Source organism: Hippocampus guttulatus, chromosome 9, assembly GCF_054856545.1.
Source record: "Hippocampus guttulatus isolate MCC_2025c chromosome 9, RoL_Hgut_1.0, whole genome shotgun sequence".
Lineage (NCBI taxonomy): Eukaryota > Metazoa > Chordata > Actinopteri > Syngnathiformes > Syngnathidae > Hippocampus > Hippocampus guttulatus.
Genome location: NC_141269.1, coordinates 22323905 through 22351012, shown reverse-complemented (window position 1 = coordinate 22351012; position 27108 = coordinate 22323905). Strand labels below are relative to the sequence as shown.

At 41.3% G+C, this 27108-nt stretch overlaps 1 protein-coding gene across 1 annotated transcript in view; it reads left to right on the top strand.

The window, feature by feature from the left end:
- Positions 1–2227: 2227 nt before the first annotated feature.
- LOC147200761 (uncharacterized) overlaps positions 2228–27108 on the top strand; it is a 30418-nt gene continuing 5537 nt past the window's right edge. The window contains exons 1-45 of the mRNA XM_086119446.1: positions 2228–2296; positions 5958–6301; positions 6409–6456; positions 6540–6593; positions 7745–7792; positions 7898–8284; positions 8479–8595; positions 9350–9457; positions 9558–9644; positions 9795–9845; positions 13726–13896; positions 14023–14103; positions 14186–14230; positions 14757–14885; positions 14962–15225; positions 15319–15357; positions 15435–15461; positions 15547–15573; positions 15740–15802; positions 16414–16509; positions 16584–16637; positions 16936–16989; positions 17140–17202; positions 17477–17521; positions 18154–18225; positions 18333–18359; positions 18454–18489; positions 19457–19492; positions 19573–19680; positions 19817–19918; positions 20023–20103; positions 22038–22088; positions 22149–22211; positions 22293–22352; positions 22836–22862; positions 22962–23006; positions 23492–23521; positions 23985–24101; positions 24191–24313; positions 25919–26014; positions 26101–26226; positions 26361–26405; positions 26490–26609; positions 26703–26840; positions 26924–27085. Coding sequence (XP_085975572.1) covers positions 6097–6301; positions 6409–6456; positions 6540–6593; positions 7745–7792; positions 7898–8284; positions 8479–8595; positions 9350–9457; positions 9558–9644; positions 9795–9845; positions 13726–13896; positions 14023–14103; positions 14186–14230; positions 14757–14885; positions 14962–15225; positions 15319–15357; positions 15435–15461; positions 15547–15573; positions 15740–15802; positions 16414–16509; positions 16584–16637; positions 16936–16989; positions 17140–17202; positions 17477–17521; positions 18154–18225; positions 18333–18359; positions 18454–18489; positions 19457–19492; positions 19573–19680; positions 19817–19918; positions 20023–20103; positions 22038–22088; positions 22149–22211; positions 22293–22352; positions 22836–22862; positions 22962–23006; positions 23492–23521; positions 23985–24101; positions 24191–24313; positions 25919–26014; positions 26101–26226; positions 26361–26405; positions 26490–26609; positions 26703–26840; positions 26924–27085 — 3928 coding nt within the window. The 5' untranslated portion in view covers positions 2228–2296; positions 5958–6096. The remainder of the gene's footprint in view (positions 2297–5957; positions 6302–6408; positions 6457–6539; positions 6594–7744; positions 7793–7897; positions 8285–8478; positions 8596–9349; positions 9458–9557; positions 9645–9794; positions 9846–13725; positions 13897–14022; positions 14104–14185; positions 14231–14756; positions 14886–14961; positions 15226–15318; positions 15358–15434; positions 15462–15546; positions 15574–15739; positions 15803–16413; positions 16510–16583; positions 16638–16935; positions 16990–17139; positions 17203–17476; positions 17522–18153; positions 18226–18332; positions 18360–18453; positions 18490–19456; positions 19493–19572; positions 19681–19816; positions 19919–20022; positions 20104–22037; positions 22089–22148; positions 22212–22292; positions 22353–22835; positions 22863–22961; positions 23007–23491; positions 23522–23984; positions 24102–24190; positions 24314–25918; positions 26015–26100; positions 26227–26360; positions 26406–26489; positions 26610–26702; positions 26841–26923; positions 27086–27108) is intronic.

The following is a 27108-nucleotide window of genomic DNA, read 5'->3' as shown; positions in this document are numbered from 1 at the left end:
ATGGTTCATGTCTTGTCCTGTTCATTAGGTCTTGGTTTCCACCGATGTTCATCAAGCCGGTGGCTCGTGTCTTCCAATCAGCTCCTTGAGTCACTCGTGTCTTGTGCAGGTATTCCTCACTGCGTCATCAGTTTGCTTGTATTTCGTTCGCTGGTTTCTTTCAGTTCTTGTTGGCTCATTGTTTGTGTTTGCTGTCTGCTGTTTGTCCTCGTGTCATGTTGAGTCTTATCCTTTTGTTTGTTTCAATCTTGTTAATTTAGTAGCTTTGATTAATCCACATACCTTGTTTGTGTTTTTCTTGTTTTGACATTAAATTCCTTTTTTGAGTGTGCTCTTACCCGGCCTCCCAAGTTCCCTGCACCTGGGTCGGCAATCACTCCTGACACAATGCACATCATAGTATCTGAAGGAATTTCAGTTCTCCATTTCTCAATGCACATATGAAAGATCCAGCCATCAACAGGAAAGGGTTTGAATGATCCAGAAATAACCAAAAACATTCCATTCCCAACAATAAACTCTGCTGTTCACGGGGGATAAGGAGCAGGTAAGCCCACGAATATCCGTGTATAATTATTTGCTTAATAACTTGTTTAATTTTTGTAAACCTAAAATAAATTCTTCAAAAAAACCCTGATAAAAATACAATATACATTTTCTATGAAAGCCATGTGTTTGCCTCCCCCACATAACCCAAAACAAAAATTGTTAAAAGAAAAAAAATCCCCAAATAAGTGAATCCACAAGTAGCGAGTCATTAGTATGTGAGAATACACTATAATAGAGCAAACATGTTCATAATCCCCACTGCACACAAAATAAATAAATAAATAGATAAACGAATAAAATTGGTAAATAAATAAATGTAACAACTTGAGGGCAAGCAGATTGTGGCAAGCATGACTGTCTTTTGATGTGAAAACCAAAATGTTTTCAGTCCACAGCAAAAATAAACAAACTGGCCTCGCTGTTGGAATACTTTTGGAGGTGAGTGTACAGTAAGTGGCTGTACTTTCTGATCACATTCAAACAAACGCTGTACAACTGATCTGATCAGTAGATTGGATTGGTTTTGAATAGCAGCATTTTATGAGTCAGTACATATTTGTGGCTCCAAAGTTTCATCGGAATGTGTATATTCTTACAGCCATGAAACTCCTTCAGGCTTTTTATACTTCAGAATAAGGACATATGACAGAAACATGCCAGCGATATAATGATAAGCCATCAGCATATCGCATAAAATCATCAAGACAACCAATCATTTTTCAAATGAAATAAACTGGAAAAAAAATCTGCTACCCGTTGAAAAACAATGCTGAGAAGTCATAAATCCCTGGATCGAGTGTTTAGGATTAAGAATTAATTTGTGACGGTCCTAACTACCTTCAGACAGCAGCATATTCCTAAACAGCAGTGATGGATCATACGTTTCTCAACTATATGCATATCGGAGTACGGATCTATATTGACTCACACGTTATTTACTTTGGAGAATTTGAATGAATGTAATGGTTTAGAGATGACATGTTCTGGCAACGATGGGTGACGCGTCTGTTGTACTTTGTTTAAAGCACTGATCCTGATTTTGGAAAATGTAAACAAGAAGCACAGTCGTCTCTGTTAGGTGGCGCTGTGTGGACAAGTCACGCCTCACTACCATTAGGAGGCCCAAATAAACAAACCAAATCCTCCAATGTTGTAAAGTTTCACAAAGTGTAAAATTTGGACACGCTGCAAAATCCACTTTTGGAAAGTGATCTGCGCCTCAGTTTGTTGTAATGATGTAGCTGTCTATGATGTAATACCCACTGTAAGTAGTTAAAATTAGAAATTTAAACGTGCACATACAGTGGTGAAAGTGTAATCAAATGGCCTTTACGATTGACACCAGCAAAGCACGTTTTTGTTGATTCCACACACCTCTTCCCTTTGCGTATTTTCCCCACCTTTGCACTTAAAAACAACATACTTGGCTTGATTGATAAAGAATCTTCATCTAAATTTGTTTTTAAATCTCAGTCATGTAATCACAGAACAACAATGTTTACTCACTTTCACATCCTTGAAACTAGCATTTTGCTCTCAGTATTTGGGCCTGGGGCTATTTTTCCTGTGCTAGTGAAGTAACCGCCCCCATTGCCTACTTTGTTCGAACTTGTCAGCTGAAGTTATGAGTCACACAACTTATACATAAAATCACCAGACATTTGCAAGGAAGAGCACAGCATATTCTTTAGCACCTGCACTTAATACCTGAAAGGATATATCATTTGTTGGAAAAATTATCTGAGAGGTAAGACTGGAGTTACTTTTATTTATTAATTTTTTTTGCCTGCAGGCCATTAGGATTGCTTAAGATTCCTTCTGATACATTTAGATACATGTGAATGCACTTTATTGTCTGCACTTCTGTTGTTTCAGAGGTTGAAAAACCTGACCTGCGCTTCAAAATAATGAAACAATTGCAGCCCACAATAAATTGAAAATTTATTTTACAATCGTGCTGATTTTATTTCAATTGACATATGCATAAGAGGCATATCATACTGGAGCTTATAGAGTGTTGTTCATGTTGTCCCGACTCAGTTCAGCTCATTTCCAGTTACGCTTTAATATATATATATATATATATATATATATATATTTTAAGAATTGCAACTTAAGTTCAAAATGTAAGCAATCTATTTGAGCCATTGCTTATATTTAGATATTTTCTGGGTCGTGGGGATTTATGCATGTGAGTGACGTGACTGTGGACTGTTTGGGAAAAAAGATATTGAAATCAAAAAGACAAACATGCCCATGTGTACAGATGTTGAAAAGATGCATTTTTTGGCATATTTAAATTATGGAGCAGCAACAATAACCATATTTCATTGTGTCCGTTCCATGTGGTGCGTGTCTAGTCCGGCAAGTTTGGAGTTTTACTGTGACAAATTCACTGTAGCACAAATGAAGATACAAAACACCAGAATATAAAGGAAAAATAATTTTATTCTTGTTGTATATGTGCATGCAAAGCCTCTCATGCATATGGCATTAACTTCAGCATCAGCACTTTTGAAAAAAATTAAAACAGGATGAAACAACATAGTGTATTGCATCGTCATGTTTCTTGGTTATACGGAAACTTAAAACATCAGACAAGTTTCAACACTCGTTACCAAATAGTGTTGGACCACATTTGAACTGAAGCACTTTTCTGAAGTGAACAAAAAGCCGCACCCTTTTCCAGCTTGTGGTGAACACTTTTAATGAGGAGCATGTTCCCTTCTGAAAAACCTTTGCCTGGAGTCACAAATGCAGAAGAAGTATCGTGACATCAGTCTGGGAATGATTCAAAAAGTGAAAGAGTTAAGCATTTCCCTCAACTAATGGTATTATTCAGTGATGTTTTTACATGTATATGATGCTTTGTTTCAAATATGAATTAACCGGTTTTCCCTACTACTGCGAGGGATATTTTGTCCCCCTAGTAGCGTGTAATGATTCACTCATCTGATTTTCTACCAGGGAAAGTGAGATGCAACTGTGCATGCGTATTTGTCTTCCAATGTGCCTCCTGCCATTGAATGGCGGACAAGAGGTCTAAAAGAGTTGGAGGGATGCTTGTGAAATATGATCACAGTGTTTCTGTTAGCACACATGACAACAGGAGTGAACTGAATAATTCCCAGACCAAAACAATGTAACATATGGGGAGAGGCTTTTCCTTTCCTGGAGTGTCATCATATCATCTGAGAAATCATGTCTATGTGTAACTTTATGGACCTTCGTAGCAGATATGTTGTGATCAGGATTTTAGGAACAAACGCTAGACCAGAATTCGAATTTTAAGAATTATAATTACCGTATTTTCCGCACGGTAAGGCGCTTCAGAGTATAAGGCACACCTTCAATGAATGGCCTATTTTAAAGTGGTTTTCCGATATAGGGCGCGCCGCAATTATAAGGCGCATAGAATAGAAGCCAAAATAGTGGCTGCGGTTGCATTATGTACCCACTAGATGGCGCTACACGAAGGTGAATACAATACAATACAATGCAGCTTTATTTATGTGTAGCCCTGGCTGTGGTTGCATTATGCATCCACTAGGTGGAGCTACACTAAAGGTAATACAATACAATACAGCTTTATTTATTTTTACGAAAACCTTTATTAGTCTCGCAATGGAGAAATTCCCAATTCACAGCAGCAAAGTTATGAAAGGAAGAAGTAGAACAATAAAATATAGGAGCTGCTGGAAAGGCAGCCACTCTCGCGGCGCCATTTTGAAGTCAAAATAACAAAAATAACACAACACAACACATAGGACACAGACAGTCGTGCAATCTTCACCACTTTTCTGCATACACTTTGTTGTCTAAAGCAGTTATAGATGAAAGAGGAGAGGATCAAAGTGTCCTTTCACCAGTGGGTCAGAGACGTCATGCTGAAAATGTGCACAGGTCTGCTACAAGCTAAGTTTTGAAAGCAAACACGAAGCTGTAGCGTCCATTGACGAAATGAGATGAGTTCACTTCTCCTGTCCCACGTAATCCGCTTCAAACTCCAAGCCGCGACTCCCAGTTCCAAATCTGCATCGGCGCTCCGCACTAACGCTCCTTTCTTCTCATCGTCGGCTCCTCAAGCCTAACATCCATCCAGCCGCAGACCGTTCAACAGCACCGATCTCTCCGCTGAACAAAGCGGGGCTGTGAAAAATGCTGCCCATTACAGGCGCAAGACACGAGCGCCCCGGGACTGTCCAGCAACGACAGTCAAATGGCGCCGACATTCCTCCCATTATGTAGCACTTCCACAACCACTGCTGCTGTAACAAAGTGCTTTACAGAACATTTAAAATACTATGTCCAAGAAATCAGAATATTGATCCACAAAAAGGTGCATCGGGTTATAAGGCGCACTGTTGGCTTTCGGGAAAATTGAATGCTTTTAGGTGCGCCTTATAGTGCGGAAAATAAAGTGTTGTAAATATTAAGGGTCATATGTAGCTTTTGTATAACAGCCAGACAAAAGCAACACCAACAGCAATAGGTCCTTTCTTCTCATCTTAAAAAGGGAAAGGCTGTATTCGTCATACTTGTGCACCTCGCTCCCTCTGTCATGCGACCCAAACATTTTGTTGTTGTTGAATGGTATATGGCTGTCACTTATATCGCGCTTTTTTACTCTTGGTACTCAAAGCACTGTTTCCTCATTTGCCTGGGGATGACACAGCATCATAATCCTGTTCAAGGACACTTCATCGCGATGGCTGGGGGACTGAACCCCCAACATCTGGGTCGGGAGTCGACCACTCTGCCACTGAACCTCGCCACACATGTTTCACTATGACATACAGTACAATGTTGTGTCACCTCTTCATGACTTACAGTCTCAGAGAATATCAATAATGTCAAAACTGAGATCAAGTCGATTAAAAAAAAATTGCTAAAAATGATTTTGGGTTTCATGCAACCGTCATTGTTGAAGCTTTTAATCTCTGCTCAAAAGAATTAGATACTGTATATTACGAACAAATTTTAACCTTTCTTTTGTCAAGAGAAATCTTGCATTATCATGCATCGAGACCTGTTGTGAATTTTACTGTTCAAGTCCTCGTTAAAGAACAGCAAAATATTTTTTGGGGTGGGAATTAATGTAGTTCTTACCCTGGGCAGTAATCATGGTAGATACTTTTGTGTTTGCACTTATGTCTATGATTCTGGAGACTTTATATCCTTTGAACAAGCCCAACACGTTTCGGGCACACCAGACAAAAATGGTAAAACAAAGAAAAGTGTGTTGTTTTAAAACATGGCTATTAACTGGTTTGAACAGTGCTGGTTTGAACTTGAAATTGGCAAATAATTACAGTATCAGTCATCCTAAGCCCCGGGCTGTGTCTTGTCAATGGTGGAATCAAAATCTAAGAACATGATGGAACATTGTATCCTCTTTTTCCCTCTAGGTAATTGTTCCTATTCTGCTGAAGCAAAACCAGTTCTGTTTGGATTAGCAAAGGCACCAGAGGCGAATTCATCACCACCCAAGGACCTTTGTTGGCCGTCTCATCAGGCGGAGGGAATCCAGTAGCCTCAAACGCCACAATGAGTTCATTGGCGGGGTTACGCTCCGGATTTGGGTCCTCCGGCACGTCGTCTGGCTTTGTGACCCTTGAAGAGAAGAGAGAAGGGAGTCCAGGTACGGTCACCTTTACAAAGGTGTCCAAAACCTACACAGCATCATCTCCTATTTTGAAGGATCGGAAGCTCATGGTAACCATGGCAGGAAATAACGCTGATGTTTTTGACGGTTAGTCATATTTTGCATTCTCTTCAAGATTTATCACTTCATACATCAGTTATTTAATTGAAGAAGAGATGATGAACAGACACATTTGATGTGTGGACATGTTTCAGGGAGTTCAGGCACAGACTCATCTCCTGAGTATTCCAGGAAGGAGTATGGTGAGTCACAGTGAATCACTTAATTAAAACTCTGAGGTGGCTGCTAATGTAATCAAACTGCCAATCTTTCTCCTTTATCTTAGGCTCCTTAAAGGTACCGTCAAGTTCCACCACACGAGGGCGATCTCAGAGTCGAGGTACACATGCGCTTCTGAAAGCAGCAAAATGGTAGTATGTGGAAAAAAAGACAAATAAATTGAATGGTTTGGATTTTATATGGAAAAGGGTGGCCATCAACTAATGAAGTTGACTTCAGACCAGTAAAACGTAGGCATTACGTGACCAGGATTTTGGAGGCCAATCGGCAATCAGCGAGTTTGAAAAAAACAATACTGTACTTGATCACTGATTTCAACAGAAGATGGAGCAATAGATCTATATATTAAAAATGTGTATATTTACTCTACAGGCGATCTCCGCCAGAGCGAAAAAGCATTGGAAAAAAATAATTTAAACCCCAAAAGTTGTTTCTAAAAATTATAAACATTCAATATGACATGTAATATTTTATGTTTACATCTCCTTCTCTGACACAAATGAGAAAAGGCACGAAGAATCATTTAGGTGGCTGAAGATTTTGCTAAAACGATTGCTATTTTGCTTCAACAGCTGTAAACAAGTCCATGCACTTCCAGTACTTACCAGCTACGCCTGTGAGCTTACACCTGCTTCTTCTTGGCTTGTGTTGGAAGCTGGCTGTGTTGTTCAAATCCCAGTGCCCTCAGACTCCAATGATTATTTTGTCCTACATTTTTGTTGTCCACTCATTACCTGGCGTGTATGTGCCAAGCATGACATAGTCAACCCATTCTCGAAGCCCAAACTTATTTTCTCTCAACCTTATTTTTCTGTTTCGTTCGTGTGTAGGGGGCCGTTATGGCTGTCGTTCATCAGGGCATGCGTGTGTGTGCGCGTGCGTATGCGTGCCCGTGCGATAACATTCATTTGCGAAGGTTGGTTGGCTTAAAAATAGATCTTACGGCCAAAAAAAGGTAGAGCGCCCCTTTTCTAGCACATATTCAGTCAATGAAATGTAGACACAGCAATGCATATTTGACACTTTTTTGGGGGGTGGTGGTTGAGCCTCCCTTGCAGTCGGCGAGAAATCCCACTGGTTCAAAGTCAATTCTTGGATATTTTCAGCTTTTAGTTTTGGGCAACCCTGTTGGAGGACACGCGTGTCACTCCTGTGAGCTTTGACAGACTTAACATTTCTTTACACTCGGCTTTAAGAAACTGTGAAAGTTGGTGATAACATTCAAACAATTTTGGATGTTTTCACTTTCAGAGAGTGAGATTCGAGCCAGGCTTCAGAGCGCTTCTCCTTCAGCAAGTTGTGAGTACCGCGGTTCATGTGAAGACGACCACAGATACAACACGGTCACTTGTGCTCTTTTTGTATTTGTTGATTGAACATCAACTGTTGACATGCACTTGGCAGGGACTGAACTGGATGATGTGAAGCGTCTGCTGAGAGGAAGTCAGTCTGAGAGTACCAGCACCATTCAGTCTCCGAACAACTCTTTGCCAATTCCCAAGAAGGCCACTGTGGAAACGAGAACCGTGTCTGAGAGCACCAGCACCATTCAGTCCACAAACAACTCTTTGCCCATTCCCAAGAAGGGCATTGTAGAAACTCGAACCTTGTCTGAGAGCACCAGCACCATTCAGTCTCCTAACAACTCACTCCTCATCCCCAAGAAGTCCAGTGTGGACACTAGGATTGTATCTGAGAGCACCAGCACTATTCAGTCGACCAACAACTCGCTGATTATTCCCAAGATCACCAGTCTGGACACCAGGATCGGGACAGACATCTCAAAATCAGGTTGAGTTTTCTGTGACCAAGAAGGGTTGCATTCATTTCAGAAGTCAGACTTTTTTTCTGGGATTCAGGGGAGGACACTCAATAAGATTGTTCGCTCCTTCATCTTGTTATTGTTTTTAAATAAAAAAATATTGCCCACCTCAAGAAGAAATATCAAGAGTTCTTATGCTTACGAATTGTCATGTCCATGTTAGGTCTGTCCACAGCTCCAGATCCCTATGGTGGTGTTTGGCCTGGAAGTATTAACAGCAGCTACAGCTACAATACAAACCCCAACAACTTAACCACCACATCTACCATTTACCACTCAGGTCAGTCAAATAACACATCCCTCTGGCTATCCCAGTTCATAACTGACCAGTGAGCGCCGCTGTCCCACTCTTGAAATAGAATCTTAACACGTTGAGAGTCATCCCATGTGATAAATATGCGGTTGGTTTATAACAAGCACCTCTGCACGTTGATATTTTCACTTCACACTGGTACCCCTTAATTGGCATGTATTTGGTGCCTAATTTTTAATAGAAAACTTTTCTGGTCTAGAAAACAATCCATGTCCAGCACAGGTGTCAAAGTCAAGACCCGGGGGCCTGATTTGGCCCGCCACATCATTTTATGTGGCCTGCGAAAGCAAATCAAATGTGTCAAATTCCATAAACCTTGCTGAAATCTGTATCAAAATTTCAAATTGTCATCTGTAATAAATAACTGTGACATTTTGCAATAACTTTGTGACCCGGTTTACACTCACTTGAACAATAATATCGGGGGGGGGGGGGGTTGTGTGTGTGTGTGTGTGTGTACAGGTAATAATATGATATGATGATTAAACATTTATTCGGTTTACTCGGCCCTCCGAGGGAAGACGTAATTCTAAAGTGGCCCGTGACAAAAATGAGTTTGACATCCCTGATGTACTGTACGTATTAAGTACGTATAGTACAAACTATTGCTGTACTTTTTAAGACATAATATAATGCACCTCGGATGAATGACCCTTGCGTGTTTTGATATTTTACAGTAATTAACAGGACCTGATCTGTTGTTTGATGTTGCTACATCTAGGAGGTGGGCGAGGAGGAAGAGGAGTAGCAGGAGGCGGAGGAGGTGTTCAGAAGAATATGGCCTTTAGCTCTCCCCCTGTGCACAGTGGACTATCTGTCAGCAGCACTGGTCAGTCTTTCTGGTCAAAATTCTGCCATGATTCATCCTAGACCAAGGACTTCAAGTATAAGACCAAGTGCTTGATTATTATTTTTTTTCGGTCCATCAGTGCCAGTGTATGGTGTTCAGAATAACCTCATCAGTACCACCAGCTCTCCTGCTACCATCTCTCCTGCTGGAACAAACACTGAAATAGGTAAAGCAATTGAGTCTTGATGTATTATCATGATTTTACCATATGTAATACAGACACATGTATATTAATGATGTGAGAAACATTGTTTTTTAAATGACATCTTTACTACTTCCCTTATCGCACAATTAAATCATTCCCGCCCCCCTCCAGTTTATGGCGTGCAGAAAAATGTCTCCAACCCTGCAATCAGCACAACCACAGGTAAAAACATTTCTTATAGCAATTAGATATGCAGTTTGTGTTAAATTGTAAATTTGACTCAGTTTACTTTCCAGGGAAGTTAACCATTTGATTTGTTTTTTTGAAAAAGTACTTTAACTTAAAGGAGACACCAGAACCATGACCAGGGCCCAGCCTGAATGGGAGCACATGAAATGCATGGGAGGGCGCAGTTATTGTTAATATGAGACAGACAGCATTTACTTACATCTATCCATCCAATTTCAATACCGCCTATTCTGAACAGGGTCACGGGCAAGCTGGAGCCTATCCCAGCTGACTTGGGGCAGTAGGCGGGGGACACCCTGAACCGGTTGCCAGCCAGTCGCAGGGCACGCATAGACGAACAACCATCCGCGCTCACATTCACACCGAGAGACAATTTAGAGCATTAAACCAACTTACCATGTATGTTTTTGGAATGTTGGAGGAATCCGGAGAAAGCCCACGCAGGCACAGGGGGGAACATGCAAGCTTCACAAAGGAAAGCTGGAGCCATAATCGAACTCCGCACCTATGCACTGTGAGGCGGATGTGCTAACCAGTCAATCACTGTGCCGCCCCTGCTCCATATATTTGTGTCACATCGTTGCTCCCAGTTCACAGTCATGAATGGCACTCTTCACAAGTATTATCATTGACCAAATTTAACAGGAAAGATGCCTCGTTCACTTACTCCTTGGAGATATATCATCAAGCAAGAACTCACTGGAGTAAAACCGAAGCATTACTTTTGGTTGTATTATGTCATCCCAACTCAATTTTATGAATATTATTTGCCAATTTTATGGGCTGATACAATGGGCACATCCAATATGGCTGATGTACGGGCCACCTGGTTCAACGGGTGTCTGCAGCAGAAATGTAAAAAAATAAAAGGAGAGAGAATAGATCTTTCTTTTAGATGTCCAAAGGGTTGTGGCTCCCATCAAAGTCCTCATCTTCTGCATCCGAAATGAACAGCTGGGCAAGCTCACAACCAAACACACCAAGTTCGCTCTCATCATTGTCAGAGTCAGTCTCGTTGCCGTGCGGCACCTCAGAAATGATGCCGGCTTTTTCGAAAGCTCGAACATCATTGCAGACAGGTTAACCCAAACATCCACAGTTCATTCACAAATTGTGGCATAACTCGCCCGGGGCCGGCTTCAGTCTTTGTAAAGCTGTGTTCGCCATCTGTCATCCATCGTTCCCACGGCATGTTTAGACCGATGTCCAGTGGTTGGAGTTCCTTAGTCAAGCCTCTTTCTCTTAAAAATCACCCTAAGTGGCAGTTTCTGTCCATTACACTGGCAAACAAGGCAACAGTCAAAGCCGAATTCTCGTGCCCCGATGTAAGTATTGCGACCATGCTGGTCCTATTCTTCTCGACAGTGTGGCACCTCCTCCATGTTGGTGATGTGGTTAGGCTGAATGTTTGTGTTGGTAATCTTTTGAACTTTATGCGACAGCCTTAGGAGCAGAAGGTTGATTTTTTTTTTTTATTTTTTAGGATGGATGGATGGATGGATGGATGGATGGATGGATGCGCGATATGACGATATACATTATGTAGTGAAGATGATCAGACTCTCAAAATGTGGACTCAGAGGGGTATTAAACAACAACAAAAAAGTTTATTGTACAAAATACACAAAACCGAATAAACATATGACATTGACACAAACAACAGGAAAAACAAGTCAAACCAATAATGCTTGCAAAAGGCAAGAAAAGTATAACGTAAATAGCTTGTGGTAAAAATACAAGAAATAAGCCAAACCACGACAGATACAAAACCAAGAAGATATTTCCACAACAAATACTTACGATCAAAATGCAAAAAAACGAGGCAAGAAGCTACCTGGCATGAATCAGAAAGAACATCTCGAGAATTCATCATTTGGAGACAAAGTCATGAGCAAGATGAAGAATAATCCGACGAAGGCTCGACAGTTTGACAGTCCTTAAATGCATAGCTAATTGAGATGTGAGGCAGGCGCACATACTAAAGGGAAGGCCCTCTTTTGTCACCTGCTGGTGACACACAAAACCAGACTCATGACACTGTACATAACAAACCGAAACAATTAAATCTAAAACCCAACGAAAATAAATAAATAATAAGGAGAGTGAAATGCAAATAACGATTTGTCCTACTTTGGGAAGAAATGAGCTAGTAACTATTAACAACTATTTACAAAAAATAGGGCACCAAGAGCAGAGGCACAAAACCTACGAACTCCTCAACTTACACTCATTTCAACTACCGGTACACAAGGCTTGCTCAGCAGTTTGCATCTTTAGCCTCATTAAAACACAAGGAATAGCTAAATTTAGATTGACAGATTTTTGGAGTTTTCAGATAATTGAACGGCAGACACTGTTGCAAAAAGCTTCGTTGTGACGCGATGGTCAGCAAGTCGGTGCGAGATCGGCGCTGCTCATGTTGCAGCAGCTATCTTGCAACGAGCCTTGGCTGCAAGTTATTGTGGCCAAACAGCACATGGTTTTGCTTCAGTCTTCAAAGTCTCCATGGTTGCAAATAGCCCACACTTCGAACAAGTATCGCTCTCGCGAAGGAATTACGTGGGGTTATTAACAGAGGGGAAAACATGCTAATTGCTAAGCTAACCTAATATTGTCGTGAAACACCCAAATTAATGTGCTTGTGTGATTCAGTAAAATTCACACAAATCTCACTGGAACTGCACGAAAGATGAACATATCCATCTTTTAACAGCAACATTGCTGATAATTTAACAGGTGTTTGTAGACAAAATTATACAAAATAATGCTACACACACTGCTAAACAGGAAAGGATAGTTAAGCGTCCGATAAATCAGCCGGGGCCAAAATTAAACATTTATTCAAACCGAGCATAAGCAATTCAGAAAATGGATGGATATTGAATATACACAATATTACCAATGTGATCTGTTTTCACAATGCAGTCCTGATTTTGACTTGTGAGATATGCACATGAGTCTCAAAATTACAATACAGTCGAGCTTACCTTTTTATTTCTTTTTTTTTTCCTTCAAGGGTTAAAAGATGTTAAATTAATATCTGTCAAACATATTTTATGCCACTTAGATTGATGTCTACATTTGTGTAAAATATGTAGGCTACTTTTCTTTTGCTTACATTAGGTCATTTAAAATGGATGCATTTCTAATTTGATACAGGTATGTTTCATGTAACTTTAAAATAAAGCCAGACAAGGAAAGCAGTCATGGTTGTGTTTTGTAATTATTTAAAATAGAATAACTGAATATGTATTGTGGAATAGAGTGCAAGTCAGCTGGGATAGGCTCCAGTTCACCTCCGACAACAATGAAGATAAGCAGTTGTGAAAATGGTGGATGGATTTTTAGAATTGCCTTTTCTTTCGTTATATTTTATCAGGTTTGTCATCATCGTATTTTTCCTAGAGATGTGTTAAATGACTACAGTGTATATATCCATCCATCCATCCATTTTCCGAACCGCTTGATCCTCACTAGGGTCGCGGGGGGTGCTGGAGCCTATACCAGCCGTCTTCGGGCAGTAGGCGGGGACACCCTGAATCAGTTGCCAGCCAATCGCAGGGCACACAGAGACGAACAACCATTCACGCCCACACTCACACCTAGGGACAATTTAGAGCGTCCAATCAGCCTGCCATGCATGTTTTTGGAATGTGGGAGGAAACCGGAGCACCCGGAGAAAACCCACGCAGGCCCCGGGGAGAACATGCAAACTCCACACAGGGAGGCCGGAGCTGGAATTGAACCCGGTACCTCTGCACTGTGAAGCCGACGTGCTAACCACTGGACTACCGGGCCGCCCCACAGTGTATATACGTCCTGCAAATTTGACTTGCATCCTTCTTTTATGCAGTGCGCCCCAGCAGTCCTTCTATTGATGAGCCTTTGGGCAAAGATTATAAGTTTACGATGATAGAAAAGGACAATACGCCTGTCAAGAAGGAAACAGAGCGACTTGTCATGACCAAAGACACAGGCAAACAATTCATGTCTGCTGCTCCTGCAACTTCTTCAATGTCTGCTGGTACCACTTGAGACTTACTTACTGCAAGCAGTACACAACAAGAAATATGTAGATGGCAAACTCCAATATAAAATACAATCATTTTAGCAACATCTGGAATGATGAGTACTCTGTGTTTTCTTACAGCTACCTACTCTGATGACTCACTGATGAGAGAGAAACATAAGTTTTCAATGAGCACAATGAATGACGAAAGGGATGCTAAAGGTACATCAAGCTTTTGCACTGCAGGGCCTGAGACCATGTATTTATTTTTCTTGACAGTAATTCATTGTTTTATTTACCACAGCTGCACTCCTGAAATATGGCTCAAAGGATAAGGTTGGCTGTGCAGGTAAAGTAAATTGTCCCACTGTTACTTAATTGTGTACTTTGGTTTAAAATCTCATATACATACTGTATATGTGTAAATTACTTTTCTATTTTTCTATATCATTACAGATGACCCCACTGATTATCCTTAGTTTTGAGTCCTTTCAAATGAAAAACAAATTGGATATAGAGTATATTGGCTACCATGTAGAAGATAACTAACTCATGACAATCGTAAAAAACACAACTTTCTTTTTTCACTAACAAGCGAAAACATATTTCTAAAAAGAAATGGAGGTGCACGTTGTCAAATTTGGTTACAGCTTGTCTGCTGATGTTAACCCAGTTTCACTTACAGTACAGTGAGGCTTATCACTCTTCGAGCTGTTGGCAAACATGAACCCAAACTAATTCATCTGTAAAAGGGCAAGTCTAAGTTTGGAAAACTTTGTGGAAGATGATTGGAAAAAATATTTTGGAAGTAAAGTCGTCCATAATGATATATTGATCATTTACAAAATGGACTTCTTGTAATTTGTACTCATCAGATGTGTGCAACGACGGCTCATGCTTCGGCTTGAGCCGCTGCTGCCGCTGCAGTTGGTGGAAGTGGCTGCTAGGCCTCCTGCTCAGCCTCCTCCTTCTTCTTGGTCTCCTCTTTGGACTCATCGCTTTGAGTGAGAGAAGATTTGTATCTTATTTGTCATCAAGAAAGAATCCAGTCATGTCTCATTTATGACTCTGGCCTCCCAGGTGAGGAAGTGAAACGGCTCAAGAAGCGAGTTGAAGCTGTAGAAGCCATCACCGGCACTGCGTCATCGAGGACTAGTCGTCTCTCCGGCATCAACATTGCCGATCCGCTGGATTCCAAATACACGGACAGGAGTTATTCTGGTTCCACACTGACTCACTCTGATAATGGAATTGGTGTAGGGACTGCAAGAGGTTCAGGGGGGGACTTGCAGAGAACTGTCCAGCAGCTGGTGAGAAGTGAACTACGCTCTGATGCCTTTAGAGGTCAGAAAATTATAATTAAAAACATATTCAGCTACAACAAAGCGGTAATGATGCTCTGTGGTCTGATGTGAATTAAACATCCTCTATTTGTAGACTCGTTGAAAGGAGCTAAAGGAGACACTGGGATGAAAGGTGTGTGTCAACTGAAGAAAATAATTATGAGCAAAATTATTTTTGTATGCTTCATGAGTCACATTGTTCATCCACAGGTGATCCAGGGCTTCTTGGGCTTCAAGGTGAAACTCCAATCAGTCTGAAACATTTATGTGGTTAAGACTGTTTTTGAAAGAACCACATATATTAATGTCTAATTTCTTGTAGGTGATGCGGGATTTCCTGGCCTACCAGGTAAAATTTGGAGACGGCTTCCGTCCTAAAATGAAACCACAGAATAAATTAGTCACACCCCTCTCAGTCTTTTGTCATATAGTGCGCGTGTTAGAATATCAGCATGCTGAGGGAGTCCGCATAGAATGATGGGTGAGCATGCAGTAAACACGCTATTCTTTCTCAGGTCCTCCTGGACTGGTGGGCAACCCAGGAACAGAAGGGCCCAGAGGTCCAAAGGGAAGCACAGGTAATTTTGGTCATATGTGATGTGTCATAATTGGCATCCGAAATTCACAGCATGTATTTTCCTGCTAGTCGAACCTTGTTTCAACCCACCCCGTTGACGTTTTCACCGCGATAATGTTATAACGCATTTCAAACTCCCGATTTCACATTATTCACTTTCCATTTGCCGATTTTGCTTACGATGAACGCCTTTATAACGTAAACGTCATTATAACGACCAGATTTTTGCCACAAAATAATGAAAAGGTCTTCATACAACGAACCATGGGAAGCTAACTGCCGTCGCGACCTCGCTTATGAACAAAATGTACAACCGGGATTCCCGTCCGTTGCTTAACAACACCACTGATCATGTCATACATTGTTGTACGTCCGGAGGGACGGCGCAGTCCTGTGCACATGGTCTGAAAATGGGTGGTAAACGGAAGCAAATCTCGCAAACTGCCATTACAACGTACAGATTCATTATGTCCGTCAAGGTACGTTGTAACACGGTTTGACTGTATTTAAGTTTACAGAGTGAAAGGAAAATTACAACATGCCGTTCATACTTTGGATGGGAACAGCAATTTGTTTTCCCTAGAAAGTATATAAAATATTGTGTGTGAATAGGTGATCCAGGTCTTCAGGGATTACCAGGTCCAAAGGGATTGGATGGGCCATCAGGAGTGCCTGGACTACCGGGTTTTGGACAGAAAGGAGAGAAAGGTAAACAGGGCTGAATCTTCATCCTGTTTAATGTTTTGTTGTTCGCTCTTTAATACTGAAACCCATTTGGACAGGATCTCATGGCGATCCGGGACCAGTTGGGGCTCCTGGACAAGTGGGGCTGAAAGGTAAGCGGAACTGTAAATATCCGTGATTGACCTCAAGTAATACATTAACTCACTAATCATGGGGAAAAAAAATGTACGATAATGGCAATGTAAACACTTTCATTACGAGTTGAAGCACATCATTTGTTCTTCAGCAATAATTTTGACTTCACAGGAACTATGTGCAGAGGCAGCAATGATGGGCAGGAAGGCCTTCGATCAGTTTACGAGTCATAGTTTATTGATTGTTGCATTTAGTTCAGTTGTATAGAATATACGATTTCGACCGAATATTCATCAGAATAATATTTGTCTCCAGGTGCTCTTGGTCCAAAGGGTTCTCAGGGTAACAATGGATATCCAGGACAAAAAGGTTTGCTCCAAGCAATTATATTGCATTCATATTCCTTTCGGTACTCGTATATGAACCTACTGAATCTGTGTATACTGTCAACAATATTTGATGAGCCAAGTGTAGTATTAAACTAAAGACAACTTTGTATGATGTGAACTGACACATCAGGAACACCGGGCTTGCCAGGAATCAAAGGGGCCTTGGGAGAGAGGGGACCTCGTGGCCCAGCAGGTACGGAACATCTCTGCGAACCTCAGTTGCTGAATATACTGCAAGCACATGGACACTTGTGTTACTCAAGTGATTGTTTTTCAAAAGTATGAAGAACACCTTCTAATGTCCTTTACGCTCAGTTTGCATGGCTAAGGAAGGTCATTTATGGCAATTTATTCATGAACTAAAATCTTTTGATACCCGAGATTATGCTAATGTCAATGATCACACGGAACAACACTTTTTTGGCTCAAGAAAAAGGGACTTTTGTTTGACTGATGTGTTTTTAAAGGTGAACCTGGAAGAGAGGGACAAAAGGGCTCCAAGGGAAATGCAGGTGAGCAAAAAATAAAAATAAAACCCCAAATTATCTTCAAAAGTATTGCGCAACTTGTGGAAAATGCCTTGACATAATATATTCAGACATAATGTCATATATTCAGACATTCAAATAAAAATAATTAACCAACATTTTACATTTCAATAAAGAGTGGATGGCCTGGCGCCGGCTTTCCTGTGTGGAGTTTGCATGTTCTCCCCGGGCCTCTGTGGGTTTTCTCAGAGTACTGCGATTTCCTCCCACATTGCAAAAACATGCATGGCAGGCTGATTGAACACTCAAAAATTGTCCCTAGGTGTGAGTGTGGGCGTGGATGGTTGTTCGTCTCTGTGTGCCCTGCTATTGGCTGGCAACTGGTTCAGGGTGTCCCCCGCCTGCTGCCTGAAGCCGGCTGGAATAGGCTCCAGCACTCCCCGCGACCGTTGTGAGGATAAAGCAGATCAGAAAAGGGATGGATATTTTTCCATTCCCAAACTTACCAAGAAGCTGCTGGGGAACACCCCACTATCGCTGTGCTATTTTCCTTTATTAACTCTTTCATGCATCCTGTAACCTGATAACCTGACAAGCTGTCCACTGTCGTAACCGCTGTCCCTGAAAGGGTTAAACAGCCTGTGTATAAATTGCAGGCGAGGCAGGTTCAATGGGACCATCTGGGGCGAGGGGATCAGCTGGGCTTCCTGGAAATGACGGTCTTTCAGGTGCCCACACTGTCAAATCTATTATAAACACATCTTGTTCCTTTTTGCCCCACAATTGCAATTTTATTCCATTGCCTTGACAAATACCAAATACTTACATTTTTCAGGTCCTCCAGGAAATCAAGGCCCACCAGGTGTGAAAACTATCCCAATACGAATCTATAACGCCTCTGAACAATTCCAAAGGATATAATTTTTGAAATGATTCCCAACGATCCATTTCTGCAGGTGTTCCTGGAATCCCAGGACAGCCTGGTGCAAAAGGTAAAAGACAAAAGCAATCGCTCCCTCTCCCGTATCATGAAAGTGCGATTGAGGGGTGTTTTTCTTTCTATTAAAAAATACGGACAATGTTTATATTGTAATTGTGTGACTGTTTCAGCGGGGCAACATGACAAAACTTAGAGTAGAATGGCTTCATAAATGCAAGTTGTGCATTCTTTTTCTCATATCCAATTAACACATTTTCTGCAATATAAGGCTCCTAGGATTACAAGGTGCACCTTCAATGAATGGCCTGTTTTAAAACTGTTTTCGTATATAGAGCGCACTGCATAGTAAGGCGCATAGAATAGAAGCTACAATAGTGGTGGTGGTGGTTGCGCTATGCATCCAGTAGATGGTGCTACACTAAAGGAAATACAATACAATACAGTTTTATTTATATAGAGCCTTCACAACCTCTGCAGCTGTAACAATGAGAACTGGTCACAACCACGGACATGAAATATATAAATAGAAATGGCATGACAAAAAAATGAAAGACGAAAGTGATGGAGACAGTTGATTCAAGAAAAAGACACACAAACCTCCTGGGCTCACATCCGCAAGGGGCTAAATATCCTTAGAAGTCTTGCTTATGTCCGTCTTCCTTTGTTTAGCCAGTAATTAACTATGCATTTGGTATTATCTTCATTTCATAATGGCTCACAAAGTAGTTTTCTGATAGAGTGTGTTTTGGCATTTGTCAGTTAGTGTCGGGCAGTACAGTACCCTTTTAGGTTACAATTGGTTCCTGCTAATAATCACCACTAGATGGCATCGGAACACGACAGGGAAACAACTCAATGGGAATATAAAAAGAGTTACAGGCTCTTTCTATCGGGCGCATAATGCGCACTGTCGGCTTTTGAGAAAATTGAATGCTTTTACGTGCGCTTTATAGTGCGAATAATACGGTGTATAATTGTACACATGCTTTTGATAAAGACATGTAAAATCGTTCTTTCAGGTGAAATGGGTCCAGCTGGTCAAGTCATTTCTGCAGGTAAGACTTTACGATGCCGCAAACAGAAAGAGGAAGCAATTCAAAGTGTAAATATTGTTTGTCTCTGAATTGGTTTCAAGCTGGCTCAGACACGGTCGCCATCCCTGGACCACCAGGACCGACTGGACCTCCGGGTCCTGCTGGAGTTCCTGGTTTGTCTGGTCCCATCGGTCCAACTGGAAACCCTGGTAGAACACAATACGTCTTTGGAATATTAAGCATGCTAAGGGGTTTGAAATGATGACAGAGAACGACAAGATTGAGCCATTTCTGTGCAGTATACCCTTGTCATTCTTGTAAGAGTTCTATGATATAATTGTTAAGGTCTAAAAGGAGACCGAGGAGAAAAAGGGGATAGAGGTGAGAGAGGAGAAGCTGGCATCAGCGTCACACGTTCAGAAACTGTCAGTTCAACACGAACTGGTAGTAAGTACTGCACCCGTTTCCTTGGTTCTAGTACCACCCAAAGCCTTCATCAATATTAAAATGTTACATTTGTAGAACTGAGCTTCATGATACTTTACAAACAGGTCTGTCTTCATCGGCTGGGGTGACGGGCCCTCCAGGACCGCCAGGCCCACCGGGAGCTCCAGGTCTTCAAGGTCCTCCTGGTAGGTCCAGAACCTCAAAAGTCGAGTGTCTCAATAAGTGTAGTTACAGTTTGGAGTTCCGCAAAACCATTTTCCATCCATCCATCCATCCATCCCTCCTATTTACTGGTTTTAGGATCATGTGTGAGCTGGCTGGTTTCAGGCAAGGTGCAAGATTATAATAATTTTGGACTTTTCATCAGAGTTGTTTTTCATTTCATTTTGACTTTTTTTTTGAAACTTCGGTGAGTTATAATTATTTTTTTGAGCGGATTTATTAGTTTTGATTTTTTGAAAATGCTTTGTTTTAGTTGAGCTTTTATGACTTATAACTTCGTATTAATTTTATTGGGGGTTTTTTATATGGCATATTTGTCGAGTCTAAGATGAAAAAAAGGGTCTCGAAGTATTGTCTAATAACTTAAGTGCAATTACCAAACGAAAATAAATATCTTTTAAAATGAACCCAAAAATGCTCAATGACAAAAACAAAGGAATTTTACAGTACACTATAGTTATACAGGTAGATCATTTTAGTTTCAGTGATCCTTTTGCAAAAGCACATTTTTCTTTTTGTTTTTTTGGGGGGGTGGGGGTTCTGTTATTATGGGTCCTGTTGTTACATGTTTTTTGGGGGGGTTAATTTTAGTTGTAGTTATTTTGTTAGTTTTCATTAACTATTATAACCTTGGTGGAGATGTGTGTTAAACGCTTGGCTGGTCGCCATTCAACCGCAACACAAATACAGATATACATTTGCACTTTTGGACAATTTGGGGTCTTCAATTAAAGGGGCATGTTTTTGAGATATGGAAAGAAAGCCAGAAAGGAAACATGGCGAGAACATACCCACCTCACACACCGAGCTGAATTTCGAACCCCAAACCTGTGAGACGGACAGATTTAACAATACCTCGCTGATCTGATGATGCCCTTGTGAAAAATATGCTTCAAAAACTTGAAAAACGAAACAAAATGTGGAGTTCAAACCATCATGGGGCAGGACTTATGTTTAACCTTAGCAACTCAATCAATGACCATCTAAAGCACAGCTGTCAAACTTAAGGCCTGGGGGCCAGATCCGGCCTGCCAGATCATTTTATGTGGCCCGCGAAAGCAAATCACATGTGTCAACTTGCTAAAATCTGTACCGAAATTGTCAAATTGTCATGTGTAATCAATAACGTTGAGATTTTGCAATGATTTTGTTACCCGGTTTCCACTCACTTGAACAATAATTGAACAAACTATTAGAATTGACTTGACTGATTTCAAAACTAGTAAGCTATTCATTGGTTGTGTACAAGTAATCGTTTTGTGGTTTCAATGTCACAACGGCCCTCCGAGGGAAGACTCAACTCCAAATTGGCCCGCGACTAAAATGAATTTGACACCCCAGATCTAAAGGATTACAAGTGTAGTGCTTTTCTATTTTTGTGACACCACTCTGTAGAACTTACAATTACCGGTATATAGGAAAAGGATTTTGCTGATCAGCAAAGATTTGCATTTACGCAGACTGCAAATATGCTGTTCCTGCATTATACAATACAAACTCTTGAATTCCAGTCATAATTTCCTGTTCCCTCTCCATTCTGCATGTCAAGCTTTTACTTCTTTGTGTTAATTGTTTGGTTGATTTATTGATTGATCGATTGATTGATTGAATTGAATTTATTCGGTAATTGCACAGAAGACAGTAAAATAAAACTTTCCGTCACCATACCATAGAAACTTTTTACAGTGATGATTTTATTTTCTTAAATCATCACTGAAATTTTTTTTTTCAAAATTATATGAGGTCAGGACCAAGTAATTCATTTTACATTATTTTCCACTACCATGGTCAAAAGGTCTGACTTTGGATGCTCTATTACGTTCACAGGATGCGATGAGTGTTTGCAAGCGATGTAGAAGATATATTGATGATGATTCCTTTTTTGTTGTCACCATAGGTGAGTCAAGACAAGGTCTACCTGGGCGTAGAGGTCCGCCTGGAGAGCCAGGTACGGAAACATGGACTTTTTTATTTTAGATTCGTTCTTGACCTGGAATGGGTTTGACAGGTATTGGAGCACCTGGACCCGCAGGGCCAAAAGGAGAGGCTGGCAACTTTGTCCCTTCATCAGGTTGGAGGAGAACTTTTTATTTTATTTTTTAAAAACAAGAATAATCACACACATACACACACTTTTTTTTTCTTGTTTTAGGAACCTTCTTTGCTGGACCACCAGGACCACCTGGACCTCCTGGACCCCAGGGCCCACAGGGTACATCTATATTTTTAAATTAAGCCACGTTCCAAACATGCGCTGCAGTTTAGTTAACAGTTCTGTGTCCTGATATAATTCATTGTCATTTTTAAATTGTCATATTTTGGGTTCTTCCTGTTTCAATTCAATTCTTACAAGGAAAGGAAAAGTCACTGGCAACCGATTAGCGGACAACATCAGAAACTAGCTCCATCCTGCCAATGCTATTGTGTAATGTATTACAGTACGGTGCTGGGAAAACCAGTGGAACAGTGATGGTACATTCTGGTTGCCTTTTTTTTTATTTTTAGACACCAAACCAAGCAGTAATGCTGAGGGGAAAATGAATTTTTGAGTCATCTGAAATTTGTTCCAAAGTTTGTGCATTGAACTATTCATGGATGACAGCTCTATGTGCAATGGATGAATGCCTATTTAATTTAAGGAGGAGATGAGGATACTTTGATTCCTATGTAACATGTTTCTCATCATCACGATTAGGTGAGCGAGGACTCCGAGGTTACCAAGGTATGAAATCGATGAACACGCGTACTGTACCGACATGACGAGTATACTTTTAAAATGTGCTAAAATAATACAGCTTACATCCCATTTGACTTGTTACAGGAGAAGCAGGTCAGCCAGGTTTGGCAGGAACTCCAGGAGAACCAGGTAATAGCAGTCAGGTTTGTACAGTGGTGCCTTGATATATGAGTGAATCGACTTTCAGGTTTTTCCAAGATATGAGCCATCGTTCGGCCATTTTTTTTGCTTTGACTCGCTGTATGTATTTTGAGACACAAGCGCTGTATGTTGGCAGTGAACTCAGCTCTGAGTACCAGTTGTGGTATGCAGGCTCCCTCTTGTGGTATACGAAAAACAATCACTGAATTGAATACACTGTGCATGTCACAACTTTTTTTTCTGAAATAATAACAGTCCATTTGTTAACAACAATTCTGTTGTATTTAATTTTAAAATAAATACCGTTATAGAAATTGAATTTTGGGACTATTGGTGGTCATTGCTGAGCCAAGTATTTTTTTGAGGAGGTACTCAGGGTAAAAAAGCTTGCGAACCGCTGCTACACTGTATGAAGGTTTCAAAGCACACCAAAGAGATCATCAAAAACGAAAACATTTGTGCATTTCTCACAGGTGATTCCGGATTCTCTGGAGTCTCTCTCGGTAAGATAATTCAAATACATAACTGATATGTAAAGTATACCACAGTTCATATCCATATCAAAACCTTTCATAACCATGCCATCAACTAAATCACATGTAACGATTGATGATGTTGATTATTACACATTATACTCGTGTGTTGAACTGTCTTACTAGTATGTGGACAATTCAGCCCACAAGTGGGATGTCGAAGAAATTCTCCAATGGCTTGCCATAAACTAGCAATTAATATGAAAATAACACACTTGTGTTGTGAAGTGTTGAATTTAAGACTGGCGCTCTTGGCAAGCAGAACAATTTTTCCAGGAGTTTGATGGTGGCAAAAGGTGTCGGACAATGCCAGGCTTCCCATAAAGAGTCAGAGTCTGTACCCATCTAAAAATGTCCGCACCTGAGCTGAGGAACAGCTGCGGTATACTGGGAGCATTTTTCTGCATTTTAGCAAAATCTTTGTTTGTACAAGGGGGCACATCAAGACGAGGATTACCCGGACCTCCTGGACCGCCAGGTCCACCTGGAAGAGGTTGGAGTGCGTCAGGTTCAAGTGAAATGGGCCAGTACATTGCAGAGTACATCCAGAGTGAGGACATGTTTTTGTTTCCAATGGTCCATTGTCTATTACTACATTGTGCTTAGTGACTAATCCCATCAAACTGTTTTGACATATAGGTGGAAATTTGAAGCAGTACCTGACGGGGCCTCCGGGGCCTCCAGGGCCTCCAGGAGTCTCAGCGGCCTCAGGTGCCGAGATGGTGGATGATGTCGCAACCCGAGTCATTGCCTACATTCAGAGTATGGATAACACTCTTGTCTTGTTATTTCTTGAATTATTATATTTGATGCGAAAGAATACGGTATTTTCACAACCATATGGCGCACCGTATTGTAAGGCGTAGTGTCAGTTATGGGTGCTATTTCCGTATTTAACACTTACACAAGTCGCGTTGTATTATTGGATGCAGGCATGGTAAAACATATGCTATTTTAAAAAATACGCGAGCATGCACTGGTGTACATGCATGCTACACAAACAAAACTCAGTTTGGTTTTACTTTATTGAAGTATTTAACAATGTACTCGTTTTTAAAAATTTTTTTTTTAATCCTCATCCACAAATCCATCAAAGTCCACATCTTCTGTATCCGAAATGAACAGCTTGGCAAATTCTCTGTCAAACATGCCCGGTTCCCTCTCGTCTTTATCAGAGTCAATCTCGTTTACGTGTGGCTTCTCAGAAATGAGCTTTTGCGAAAGCTCGAACAACGGTGCGAACAACAGCCCAAGCATCCACAATACATTCACAAATTGTGGTGTAACTTGCCCAGTGCTGCCTCTCAGTCTGAGCAATTGAAGCCAAGTGATGCCGATAGAGCAGTACAATGAAGGATTATAATCTCCAAGAAAGCGTTGTTATTTAACTCATTCACTCCCAAAGACCTTTTTAAACGTCTATTCAGACTTGGTCCAGAATTGGCTGGTACTGAATGAGTTAATGTAATGCAGAACATGACACTATTGACCTCAGTAGGAGCAGAAGATGGCCAGTTTTCCGCCGGTTGTAATCCACCGGTTGTTGCTGTGCCACGGTCGTCCTTGCCCGGATGGATAGATGGCGCCATTTCATAAAATGAAAGCACCAAGCACTTGAATTCTCTCCTGGCTGCTTGATTCCCATGGTCCTCCGCGTAACTGATACCTTGCAGTTTAAACTGTGCTTTATAAGTGTGTCTCTTCGTAGGTGCCATTTTTGGGATGTTATTTTGCCCAATGAACGTACCACACATACTGGCAGCGTGCCTTTAGCGTCCTCTTTCACGCCCATCCTTCCCACTTTAACGTCCGGAAGTCGTCCTTAGTTCCGTCCGCCTTTCCTCTATACAGTATGAGCAGTATGTCGGCACAACATCAGTCAGTCAAGCAGACCCCTCATTTAACTCAATTCAGCACCAGCCAATTCTGGACCAAGTCTGAAAAGACGTTTAAAAACGTTTTTGGGAGTGAATTAGTTAAGTCGCACAACAGCATTCACAGATTTTGGAACTTGCCGCATGCATAAGTCAACCACACATTATTAAGCGCCGCGTCCATTTTGGAGAAAATGTAAGACTTTTAAGTGCGCCTTGTGGTTGTGAAAATATGATATCTCTCTGAATGTTCTGAACTTCTGCTTCATTGCCAAGCACTGTTCTGAGCAACGCTACCTACCAAATGAAGATACTATAGCAGAGGGCTACTTCGTTGTACTGTAACTCGGTTCCGCATAAGATGAATAACTGTTGTACTAAAGATAACAAAGCGGTTGACATTATCAACAGCACGTGTGTTAATTGCAGTCATTTCAATACTGACCATGTGAACCGGGGTTAAGTTCGGACAAATATCTGTTCAATGATCCAGGTCAAGGCAGAGGAAATAGTGGGACCTCCAGTTCTCTTGGTCTGACTCTTCAGAGCGGCTCCATTTCTGTTGATGACCTCATCGCCATTTTACAGCGTAGGTCTTACGAAACTGTTCTATTGTGAAAAATGCCTTAAAAGCATGTTTGACAGCAACATATGCGTATAATTGTTTGGTTGCAGGAGATGACGTGAGAAGGTATGTTGCTGGTCCTCCTGGCCCACCAGGGCCCCCTGGAGCACCAGGTCATGGAAGCTATAGATTTGGCATGCAGGAGGTAGCTGAACGTGCCCTCAGTCTGATGAAAGGTACAATCAAAATCTTGTCAGCTGTCATCACATAAAAACACAAAAGAATTTGAGAACACCTCCTTCGTTTAACATTTAAGAGTTATTGCGTGATAACATCATTTTGTCGAACTGTGACTCATTTCTGCCATTAGAAAGGGGCATGGTGGGCGTATCTGGACAAGGATACGGCTTCTCATGTAAGACGAAACATTGATTGACATTTATTCCATCACGTGGTCTTTTTTTCTACTAACGGAGATTTATTTTTAATGCCCAATCAGCTGAGTATCATACTGCTGTTGGACCCCAGGGGCCACCCGGTGTACCCGGTCCACCTGGACCACCTGGAGCACCAGGAAGTGGAAACTACTTGAGCTCAGATGTTCGTGAATACTTGCAAAGTGAGTGTGAGAATACAAAAAAACCCCAACAGCATCACTCACTTAGATAAATACTTCACCGACATGTGCCATCCAACATTGTGCTTCCAAAAGGTATTGCCGGCCGAGGTCTTCCAGGTCCACCTGGTCCCCCTGGACCTATGGGTCCACCTGGTACCAGCACCGAACTTACCTACATTGAAGGTGTCACCGGTGAGACGATCAGAGCAGATAGGCGGGAATATGTCAGCAGTGAGTACAAGCCTTTTTGTTTTTTGTTTTTTGTGAAGCATGGCTTTGTAAATAATGCTATACAATTTGGGAACTGTCCTAAGGTGACAGGACAAGAGGAGGTATGTTTGGCATTCCTGGTCCACCCGGCCCTCCTGGACCCCCGGGAGAAAAGGGAGATTCAGGCGTATCTGGTGGTAGAAACTGGAACCTGGACACCGGAGACTACTCCAGTATGGCTGTCCGAGTAACAGATTATATCAAATGTAGGTGGTGACAAACAAGAACA